The sequence below is a fragment of the Oryzias latipes genome, chromosome 2 (assembly GCF_053564925.1).
Source record: "Oryzias latipes strain Hd-rR chromosome 2, Olatipes_Hd-rR_3.1".
NCBI classification, from domain to species: Eukaryota; Metazoa; Chordata; class Actinopteri; order Beloniformes; family Adrianichthyidae; genus Oryzias; species Oryzias latipes.
In genome coordinates, this window is record NC_136238.1 from 22,226,532 (window position 1) to 22,238,558 (window position 12,027).

General features: G+C 47.3%; 1 protein-coding gene across 2 annotated transcripts in view; it reads right to left on the reverse strand.

The window, feature by feature from the left end:
• Positions 1 to 12,027, reverse strand: part of LOC144986480 (NACHT, LRR and PYD domains-containing protein 12-like) — a 171,154-nt gene that overhangs the window by 2,240 nt on the left and 156,887 nt on the right. For both annotated transcript variants that reach the window (XM_078933959.1, XM_078933958.1), the window contains 2 exons: positions 2,337 to 2,510; positions 631 to 804 (listed from right to left, as the gene is read on the reverse strand). In XM_078933959.1, the coding sequence (XP_078790085.1) occupies positions 631 to 804; positions 2,337 to 2,510 (348 nt within the window). The remainder of the gene's footprint in view (positions 1 to 630; positions 805 to 2,336; positions 2,511 to 12,027) is intronic.

Sequence of the window (12,027 nt, forward strand, 5' to 3'; positions counted from 1 at the left end):
CACAGCAGCAGAAAGAGCAGCAGGAGCTTCAGTCCTGTTCAGAGCAGCAGCTAACTTTACTTCACCTATTGGAGCTTCTGCTGCTCTGATTGGCTGACTGTTGTCCTGTAGCCTCCGCCTCTATGTTTGGTCTGGCCCCCTGAACAATATCAGAGCTGCATGTTTTTTTTTCAGTTTGGCAACGCGGCGGAGACACACATAGAACATATTTTAATTCATCCTCTTGCAGTTTCGGACCCCTGCTCTAGCATCCATTTAGTGTTGGAAGATTTTTTGTTTTTCATTCTTCCAATCATTCAAACACCACATGAACGCTGCATTTCTCTAAGTTTGCGTTTTACATGATGTACATCAAGCCATTGGTGCTAAAATGATAATAAAAGCCACAGTTTTAAAATAAAAACTCAAAAATGTTCTGTTTTAATTTATAAATTTAATTTCAATCAAATGTTTTTATCCAGATTCAATATCATTTCTTTCTCTTATATGGTGGATTACCGTAACACTCCACGCATCTGCTCCTGGTCCGGCCCTTCTATTGAATTTTAAAACCCTATGTGGCCCACGAATCGAAAAGTTTGCCCACCCCTGATCTGGAAGCAGCTGGCCTGACTCCAACCCTCTACTGACCTCAGAGTCTGCAGTTTGGAGTTTGGACTCTTCACCAGATCCTGAAGCTGCTGAACATCTGAAGACTGAAGGTTATTGCAGCTGAAGTCCAGTTCTGTCAGGTGGGACGGGTTGGACTTCAGAGCTGAGACCAGAGCAGCACAGCTGATCTTTGACAAACAGCAGTAGTTCAACCTGAATCCAGAACAAAGAGTTGAGTTTAAAGACAAAGTTCATGTTTTTCATCCATGGGGCGGCCGTGGTGCAGCGGTAGGACGGTCGACCCATGATAGTAACATTGCAGGTTCGGTTCCCGCCTTGCACACCCATGTGTCAAAGTGTCCTTGGGCAAGACACTGAACCCCACCTTGCCTCTGGTGGAAGGTTGGCGCCAGTGTTCGGCAGCGGAGCCGCCGCCACCAGTGTGTGACTGGGTGAATGAGACTGTAACTGTAAAGTGCTTTGGGGCTTGTAGGTAGAAAGGCGCTATATAAGTATACACCATTTACCATCCTTCACTTCTTCTAAAGAGTTCAGAGCTGAAAAAGTTCAGAAAGTTTGGGAAAAAGTCCAAAGATGTGAAGCAACCGCATAAGAACAGAAGATTCCAGCAGAAGCAGGGAAGAAGAACATTCAGGAACATTCAGGACAACATGCAGCTGCTTCACTAAAGAAGTCCAGATGTGTGAAAGTCAAACATCAGCCTGTGGCTGCATCCAAACCAACTGATGTTTCTGCAGCAACAGCAGGAAAAGTCCACTTCCTCTTTCTGCTCAGCTCTTCTCCAAACAGCACTGAATCATAGGAGAATTTCAGCAGCATGATGCTGGAAAGTCAATTCATCCCAGTTTTCAGGAGATGATCTTCCAGTCCTTCTCTGCTGCAGCCCTTCAAGCAGAGACTTCCAGCTCCAACAGATCAAAGCAGAGAGAAGAACGAAGTGATGAGGAAGAGTCAGCAGCAAATGTTGGACATTGATCCCTGATCCATGACTTCAGCTCTGAATGAAGAGTCAGAAGCTGCTGGGAGCTTTGATGGATGATGTGATGATGTTTGTGGATGAAAAGGTGAGGAAGTTTGTGGAGGATGTGTCTGTCAGAGCAGCATCCAGCTGCGGCATGACTCTGTCACTGTCTGCTCAAACATCAGCCGCTGGACTCTCAGCTGGGTTTTCCCAGCCAGTGATGCGAACATCAGCCGCTGGACTCTCAGAGTGCATGCGAGCGTGCACGGCTGCTTCTTCTGCACTTGCAGTAACCCTTGTGCTATTCTAGGCACTTCAACGTTGGGAGTTGGGTCATCTAGACCCACTAGACAGTGCTCTGAACCTTTTTTCTTCACTGATTTGTAAACTTCACTGGTGTCCATGGATTACATGAAATCTTTCCACCTTTATCCACCTTTGTCATGGTAGGGAGAACACGTCAATGTAAGGGGGGGGGGTCATCTAAGATAGCACAAGGGTTAAAGGAGATAGTTGGAGCAAAGACACAAAGAAGAGCTGATGGCTGCAAGCAGAACTTTGTGGAGCACAAATGTCAGGAGACAGCTTTGAAACAAGCAGCTGCAGGAAGAAAAGAAGAAGTTCTTCTGCAGATGTTTGAAGAGAACAAGCAGCTTCAGGAAGATGCTGCTGCAGATCAGAATCTGGACATTTCTGCTCACTGTGGATCAACACAACTTTGTCATCATGTTGGTCTGAATACAACTGAAACATGGAGTCTGACCTCAGAGTCTGCAGTCTGCAGCCTGGACTCTGCAGAAAACCACATAGATGAAGAACTCCTGAATCCTGCAGATTGTTGTAGCTCAGGTCCAGTTTTTTCAGATTGGACGGTTTTTTTTTCAGAGCTGAGAGCAGAGCTTCACAGCTGATCTCTGACAAACTGCAGTTTTCCAACCTGAAATCAGACAGAAAAGTGTGTTCAGGAGCAGTGATGCAGCTGGAGGTCCAGGAACTTGGTAAATTCAGTCAGGTGGGACCCGCCCTGATGACAGACTGACAGATGACATTTTCACTGTTTAGCCATTTCTATTGGATTTTGACCCAAAAATTTGATGGAAAAAGAAAATGCAAGAGATTTGAAATGACGTTAAAATTAAGTTAAACTAGACGAGGAATTGAAATGTCATTTATTATAATGAATTATTCATGACTAAATACAATTACAAAATGCAGGTTGAACTTACAGTTGGAAAAGAAATTTTCGCTTGAATTGTGGAACCAAAAAAAAGACCATTTCAAATCCAACAGATTTTGCTTTCATTTAAAGCTTTGATTTCAAAAATGTCAGATTAAATTGTATTTTTCCTCTTGAATCCTAAATTGTAAAAAGCATTTTCAAATGAGATCATCACATTGCAAAGTGAATTGTTCATTGAGAATTTAATATTACTTTGAATTATGGGTAAAACAAAAACTTCCATGGGGAAATCTTGATTGCATGTTAATGGATCCCACACATAATCAAGTGATGAAAGAATGTTTAAATCCCCTGCAGATATTTTACAGAGGATGAAGATTCACTAAAACACATTTGCTGATTCATGAAAACTTGAAAAAGAGTTATTGAAGAACTTTCCAATATCAATACTAAATTTGACAGAAAATGTTAAGAAACTTTAGCTCAGAAAACCATCCTTATCTATCCTACTTCATAAATTAATTTGATGAAGAAAATCTGAACCAATCATCAGTTTGCTGCAAACACAGCTGTAAAGCTTTTCCAGGATAGCACAAGGGTCAAGTCTTTTTTTGATCAGTTTGTCAGTAAAGAGTTCTCTTCTAAACCTGGACTGAACTCTTCCATAAAGACTCACTGATGAAACTGAAAGTGCAGATTGAAACTTTGCTGACCAGCAGGAAGTAGACAATTTCACTAAAGGTCCAAAGTTTCAGTATCAGTTCAAGTCACTGACTGTAGCTAAAGGAAGATTGGAATGTTTTCCTGGAGCATATGTGTCAAAGTCAAGGAAAAACAATAGAATATGATCTCATTGGCCACATCAAGCCCGGCGTGTAATTATATGTGGCCAATGAGATGATATTCTATTGTTTTTCCGTCGGCAGCCGTCTGTCTCGAGAGACGATGGTGTAGCTCCTTGTGAATCTACCTGCACCACCAGAAATGGCTGTGCAGTCCGATTCTGGAATGGCAGTCCCTGCCACACTTGGTACAGGTGAAGGATGATGGCTCTTTCAGCTGCTGCTGCCGCTGCTTCCTCCTGGTTCTTTTCTGTGCAGCATTCTCGTTCCGCTTGGCCTATGCATCTGATGTACCCTGTCTGACTATGAGTCTCCAGATAGAGTGATCTTCTGCTTGACTTTCCCATGTGTTGGGGTTAATAGAGCACCGCCCCATGTCCTTCTTGCAGACGCCTTTGAAGCACAGTTTTGGACGCCCTCTTGTTCTATGGCCTTTAACTAGCTCGCATTAGAGGAGGTCTGTAGGTATGCGGCCTGTGTCCATTTTCAAGACATGGCCAAGCCACCTGAGATGTCTCTCACTAAGTCCTGCGTGCATGCTGCCTTTGTTGGCTCGTTCCAGCACCTTGGTGTTTGTTACCTTGTCCTGCCACTTGATCTTGATTGTGGACCAGAGGTAGTTGAAGTTCTCCACAACGACCAGGATGTATCAGTCAATGGCGATTGTTGGGGGGGGGGGGTCTCAGTGACCTGGGCCATGACATTGGTTTTGTTCAGATTGATGGTAAGTCTAAACTCCTTGCAGGCATGGGAGAGGCGACTGACAAGCTGCTGAAGTCCGCCTTCAGTGTGTGCGTGAAGGCTGCATCAGTAGCAAAGAGCAACTCACGGATGAGTACGTCTGTGACTTTTGTCTTTTTTTTTTGTTTTTTGTTTTTTTAAACTTGTCCTGTCCAACAGCTAGGCAAACAGATGAGAGCTGAGGGCCTCTTGTGTTGGACATATTTTATTTTAACAAGAGGGGTTATTAATCTTCAGAAAAACCAAAGGTATGTCTGAATAAACCCCTTTTGTAATTGAGGCCAAACTTTATTAATTTCAATCATGTTTGAAAATCTTTGGTGTTGGACCGGACGGAAAAGGAAAGAGGGGAAGAAGAGAGAGGGACGTTAGAGAGAGGAGGGGGTAGGAGGGTGATAATAGGAGGGGAAGGGGGGTAAGACCATGAAGCAGCATAAAGCAACACGTTTACTGGTTGTTAATCATTATGGTACGGTTCAAATGTAGTACAAAAAGGGCGGGGCCTGTTCACACACACTCAAATATTATCAACACACCTGCTAGCTGCAAGAATGTCCACATGTCAACATGTACACAAAACAGATAGTGTTCACGAACGCATACCTATGCCTTTAAACCAACTAGTGTGAAATCTTTCATTCATTCAATCATGCAAACTATTAGTGCAAAGGTGAGCTAACACCTGTGCTCAAGTGAGTGTTTATGTTCTTCTAAAATGGATGGTGGAATGTGAAAAGAAGGAGGAGGAGCGCCCAGCCACCCCCACACCCAGACCCCCGCCGCAGCAGCAGCGGCAGCCGGAATTCCCCCAACGCCATACGGGAACAGGCAGGGAACAACCGCCCCCCGGGCGACCAAGACCGCCACCCAGGCCAGGGCCAGCAGGACCGCCGCGAGGCCCCCAGAGCCAGAGAGCAGGGAGGCACGGAGGGAAAGAGAGCGCCGCCCCAGCCCAGCCAGGAAAGCAGCCCCCCCGCCGCGCCAGAAGAGCCCAACGCAGGGCCCCACCGGAGAGGGACGCCCACAGCCCCAGACGAGCACCCCACCACCACCCAGGAGTTCCGGGCATCCCCCCGCCCCGACCCCAGGTACGAGCCAGGACCCCCCAAGGGAGACCCGCTCCGCACTCCAGGCAGCCACCCACCCGGCCCACGGTTGGTCCAGGTAGGAGCAAGGCAGGGGCCCGCCGCCCCCGCCCAGGAGGGGGGAACCCCGGGGAAAAAAGGGCGGCCCACAAGGGGTGTTACAAATATGGCCCGACCAGGCTCGGCCATGTTGGAAGTTTGGCGGGGCCCAGCGCCCAGGGGCAAGGACCAGGACCCACCCCCCAGGGACACGAACACCCCCGGCTCAGGTGTAATATGAACCCCCCCACCGTGCGGAGAGAGCACCGCCGGGCCCAGGGAGCCGGCACCCAAGGGACACGGCCGCCATCCCCAAAGGGGCCCGCACCCCCCACCAGGGAAGGGGTAGGGGACAGATGGACCCAGGTCCCACCTTCCTTGTAAAATGTGTGTGTGTGTATGGGTATTTGAGAGGGTGTTTGTGTGCATGTGTGTGTGTTTATGTTTGAATGTATATATTGAAGGGGGAGGGGTGTGTGTACTAAGGGGGGTGCAGTTAAAATTGGCGAGTAGGGCACTAAGGGGACATCTCCTGATTACTCACAGTGATATCCCCTCACCCTCCACACCAAGGGGCCCTAAATGTCTAAGGTGCGGTTAAAATTGGCGGGTAGGGTGCCAGGAGGACATCTGCTGCTTGCTTGCAGTGATGTCCAAGCACCCCCCCTACCAAGGGCCCTACATGTCTAAGGTGCAAATAAAACCGAAAGAGGGGGGGCCCACTCCATACGGCAACCATAGGAGGGGGGCCACTGCCAAGTAGTAGTAGTAGTAGCCCCCCCCCCCCAAGGCGCATCGCAGGCTAGACCCCCCACCCCCTCACCCTAATATGAGGTTATATGAGGAAGGGGGTAAGTTGGGGACAGCTGGTAGACTGTCCCCCGGTGGTCAAACAGCCGTCCCCCAGCCGTCCCCCCAGCAAAGGGGCCAGGGCCACCCAGCCCAGGGGCCCCACCCCCGGAGGCGCCGACACCCCAGGCCCGGCACCACCCACCCCACACAGAGAGAGAGGAGCCAGAAACCGTCGCCCCCCCCGGAGCAAGCCCAGGCCCCCACCCCCAGACGCCGGCCCTAGAGGAGCTCTGGTCAGGCCTCGACGGGACCGAGGAGGCCAACCGGCCGAGGCAACCACTGATTGCCTCAGCGGAGACCCCGACCCGTTAGCCCCCCCGACCCGTACCAATAATGGGCCCCCCCTCCCCCCCAGAACGCCCCCCCACAGGACAGGGCCGACAAGCCCCCCACCCCACCCCAGACCCCGCAGCCGAAGCGGGTGACACCCAGAGCGACCGGGGGCCCCGAGAGGGTTGTCCCGTCCCGTCCCAGAGCCAGGGAAGGGCCGATCCCAGCCCCAGGTGCAGATGGGCAGCCCATCCGGCGCCGCTGCCCCCCCCCCCCCCCCCCCCCCCGAGCAGGGCCCCCCGCCAACCCCCCCCAAATGTCTGAGTTACTGAGACCCATCTTGAACATCCTCTGTCCAGTGTAGTAAATTCTGTGAAGAGTTTTGAGATGGATTAGCTGCAGATTTGGACTTTTTGTCAGTTTAAAGGTGTTTAGACAGAGTTCTGACCAGAAGCTTTCATCTGTGCTGATGCTCAAATCTGCATCCCATTTTTTTGTTGGAAGGGCAATATTGTTATCTAAATTACATAAAAGTTTGTATATTTTGGAGAGAGTTCTATTCATTGAAAAATTAATCAGAGTGGTAACTACATCTGGTAGCTTTAAATCGTCGTCTTTGAATTTATACTTTTTAGTAATACTTGATTTAAGTTGCTGATATTCCAAGAAGTTATTTATTCCATATTTGTCTTGAAGTTCCTGGGGAGTTATGAATCTTCTATCAATAATTACGTGCTCTAGTTGTTTTATGCCCCCTGCTTGCCAAGCTGGGAAGTGAATCATTTTTTTGTTAATAAGGATGTCCGGGTTGTTCCAGATGGGTGTCATTTTGCACGGTTGAATTGATGATTTTGATATTTTGAGAAATTCCCACCAGGCTGTTAAAGTGGCATTTATATTAATGCTTTTGAAACAATCCTGTTTTTTAACTGTTTGGCTAATAAATGGTAGCTGTGACAGGTTGATCTTTCCACATAACGCCTGTTCCAAGTCTAACCATGAGTTGGTTTCTGGATTATTTTTTAACCATTTTAAGATATATTGTAATCTATTTGCAAGAAAGTATTTGTGGAAGTTAGGTAATTCTAATCCTCCACAGCTTTTTGCAGATTTTAAAGTTTTTAGACTAATTCTTGCAGGTTTGTTGTTCCATAGAAAGCTGGATATGGATGAGTCTAATGTTTTGAACCATTTTAATGGCGGTTGTGTGGGAATCATTGAGAAGAGATAATTAACCTTGGGTAAGATTTTCATTTTAACCGTGGCTACCTTGCCCATAAGGGACAGAGGCAGGTTGGTCCAGCGTGTTAGATCGTCCTGTATGCTTTTCAGTAATGGGGTGTGGTTTAGCTGCACCAGTTCTGATAGTTTGGGGGAAAAGTAGATACCCAGATATTTGATATTTCCTGTTTTAACTGGAATTGTGAGTCTTTGTTCCATATTCCTGTTGAGTGGTAATAAAACAGACTTATTCCAATTAATGTAATAGTCTGATATGGAGGAGAATTCATTTATGATCATTGCTGTTTCATTTACAGAATGTAAATTCCTTAAAAACAGTAATATGTCATCCGCATAAAGACTAATTTTATGATGGCTGTGTTTGGTTTTTATTCCTATAATGCTCTCATTCTGTCTTATTGCTGCAGCTAAAGGCTCAATGAATATAGCAAAAAGAGAAGGAGAGAGTGGGCAGCCCTGTCTGGTTCCTCTTCCAAGAAAAAACCTGTTTGAAGTCTGTTTATTAGTTCTAACTGATGCATTGGGGTTGTGATATAATATTTTGATCCAATTGATGAATGCTTTTCCAAAACCAAACTTATGGAGGGCATCAATAAGGAACTTCCAATTTACTCTGTCAAAGGCTTTTTCAGCATCCAGCCATAGTACCGTCATTTCCTGGTTTTCAATGGTGGCAAAGTCTATTATATTAACTAGTCTACGGACATTATCATCCGAGTGTCTGCCTTTGATGAATCCAGTCTGGTCGAAGTGAATTATGTGAGGAGTGATTATTTCTATTCTCTGTGCTAGTGCTTTGCAGATAATTTTTACATCTGCATTGATTAAAGAAATAGGGCGATAGCTTGAAGGACTAGTGGGATCTTTCTCTGGTTTTAGAAGAAGAATTATGTTGGCTGAGTTCATGTTAGGTGGCATTGATTGGCTCTCATTAATAGATGTGACCGTTTTATAAAATGTTTGTGCCAGTTGTTCCCAGAATTCTGTGACTTTTGTCTTGGCACGAAGACGGGCTAAACTATAGAGCTTGCCATCTGACCTGGTGTGGATGTAGACACCCTCGCTGCAGTCCTTGAAGGCGTATTGAAGGAGCATGGAGAAGAAGATGCCGAAGAGTGTTGGCACGAGGACACAGCCCTGCTTTACTCCACTGCTGACGTGGAAGGCCGCAGATGCTTCACCATTATAGCAGACTGTGCTGTGCATGTTCTCGGGGAAGGATATGACCACTGCAAGCAGGTGCGGGGGGCAACCAATCTTTCGCAGCAAACTGAAGAGTCAGCTTCGGCTGACCAAATCGAATGCCTTTATGAGGACGATAAGGGCGATGTAGAGCGGCATGATGTGCTCCTGGAACTTCTCCTACAGCTGGCAAGGGGAGATCATGTCTACAGTAGATCAACCAGTCCTGAAGCCACACTGGGACTCTGAGCAAACGTGGGAGGCAAGAGGCTGCAGGCGGACTAGGGCGGCGCGGGCGAACACTTTGCCGACAATGCTGAGGAGGGAAATGCCGCGGTAGTTGTCGGAATCGCTCCTGTCACCTTTGTTCTTGTACAAAGTGATGACATTGGCGTCTCGCATGTCCTGAGGGATGTAGCCCTCATCCCAGCAGAGGCAGAGGAGGTCGTAGAGTGGGTGAAGCAGGGCTGATTTCCCGCTTTTTAGGATCTCTCTCGGGGGGGATTCTGTCGCTCCCAGGTGCCTTCCCACAGGCAAGACCGTCGATGGCTTTGCTGAGTTCTTCCACAGTTGGTGGGGCGTCTAGCTCCTCTATGACTGGCAGGTCCGGGATGGAGTTAAGAGCTTTGTCAGTTACTATGTTTTGCGTTGCGTACAGCTTGAGATGGTGTTCTATACATCAGTCCATCTGCTTACCCTGGTTGGTGATCACTTGGCCCATTTTGGACTTGAGTGGCGCAGTCTTGGAGAGGGTTGGATCTATTGCCTTCTCAATGCCCTCATACATTTCTCTTGCGTTGGCTGTCTCTGCAGCTGACTGTATACTGCTGCAGAGGTTCAGCCAGTAGGTGTTGGTGCAGTGGTGGGCGGTCTGCTGGGCTTTGTTCCTGGCAGTCCATAGGGCTTGTAGTGTACTTGGGCTGGGCTTGGCCTTGTAAGCCAGAAGGGCTTTTCTTTTTGCCTCTGTAACAGGCTCCATTTCCTCCCAGTGGGCCTCGTACCAATCAGCATTCTTCCGCTTTTTTTCCCTTTTTTTCCTTTTAAATATTTTACGGCACTGGAGGACTGGTGGAAGGTGCAGTTAGTGCTGATGAGGTAGATGACCTGTGTATGTCAGGGATCAGCCGAGCAGGAGGACAACGGGGCAAAAAGAGGTGAGTGGGGGCAGGGCCGGGAGAGAGTTCAGCTTCCTGACAGCCTGGAAGAGAAAACTGTCTCTTAGTCTGCTGGTCCTGGCCTGAAGGCTGCGTAGTCTCCTCCCGGATGGCAGCAGACTGAAGGAGCTGTGGGATGGATGGGTGGGGTCATCTGCAATGCAGAGGGCTTTCCGGGTGAGGCGGGTGTTGTATATATCCTGGAGGGAGGGAAGGGGGGCACCGATGATCCTCTCAGCTGCCCTCACGATGCGTTGGAGGGACTTCTGGCAGGACGCGTTGCAGGCGTCATACCACACAGTGATGCAGCTGGTGAGGATGCTCTCCACGGCGCCTCTGTAAAACATGTGCATGATGGGAGGAGGGACTTTTGCTTTCTTTAGTTTTCGGAGGAAGTGGAGACGCTGCTGTGTTTTCCCAGCCAGTGATGCGATGTTCTCCATCCAGGAGAGGTTGTCTGTAATGTGCACACCCAGTAACTTGGTGCTGCTCACTCTTCCCACAGTTGGAAACAAGCAAATGTTGGACATGTTAGGTTTGGAGTAGGCTGGACCCAATAACTATCACAGACAGGGACTCAGTTTGATTTGGTGAAATTTATTTTAGGATGAAGAGGGGTTTAGCTTTGGTTCTTGTGGCTTTGGTTCTTTGGGTCAGTGATCCTGATCCATGACTTCAGCTCTGAATGAAGAGTGAGAAGCTGCTGGGAGCTTTGATGGATGATGTGATGATGTTTGTGGATGAAAAGGTGAGGATGTTTGTGGAGGATGTGTCTGTCAGAGCAGCATCCAGCTGCAGCATGACTCTGTCACTGTCTGCTCACAAACATCAGCCGCTGGACTCTCAGCTGGATCTGCTGAAACACAGCAGGACTCAGAGTGCATGTGAGCGTGCACGGCTGCTTCTGCTGCACTAGATTTAAACGAGTCTGTTGGAGCAAAGACACAAAGAAGAGCTGATGGCTGCAAGCAGAACTTTGTGGAGAACAAATGTCAGCAGACAACTTTGAAACAAGCAGCTGCAGGAAGAAAAGAAGAAGTTCTTCTGCAGATATTTGAAGAGAACAAGCAGCTGCAGGAAGAAAAGAAGAAGTTCTTCTGCAGATCTTTGAAGAGAACAAGCAGCTGCAGGAAGATGCTGCTGCAGATCAGAATCTGGACATTTCTGCTCACTGTGGATCAACACAACTTTGTCATCATATTGATCTGAACACAACTGAAACATGGAGTCTGACCTCAGAGTCTGCAGTCTGCAGACTCTCCAGAAAACCACACAGATGAAGAACTCCTGAATCCTGCAGGTTCTGGTTCCAGCTCAGGTCCAGTTCTGTCAGATTGGACGGGTTTTTCTTCAGAGCTGAGCCCAGAGCTTCAAAGCTGATCTTTGACAAACTGCATCTCTCTGACCTGCAATCAGACAGAAAAGTGTGTTCAGGAGCAGTGATGCAGCTTGAAGTCCAGGAAATTGGTAAATTCAGTCAGGTGGGACCCGCCTTGATGACAGACTGACAGATATATTTTCAATGTTTTGCAATTTCTATTGGATTTTGACCCAAATACATGATGGTAAATTAAAATACAATAGATTTTAAATTACTTTATACTGAAGTTTAAACAGACAAGGAATTGAAATGTCATTTATTATCATTACTTATTAATTACTAAATACATTTTCAAAATGCACGGCAGAAATACAGATCGGACTGACATTAGGAAAATGAATTTTCATTTGAATTATGGAACCAAAAGAACATGACAATTTAAAATCCTTTTGATTTTACTTTCATTTAAAGCTTGGATTTCAAAATACTATTTCTAAATCTTGAATCCTAAACTGTACATCATCATATTGCAAAGTGAAAAAAAAA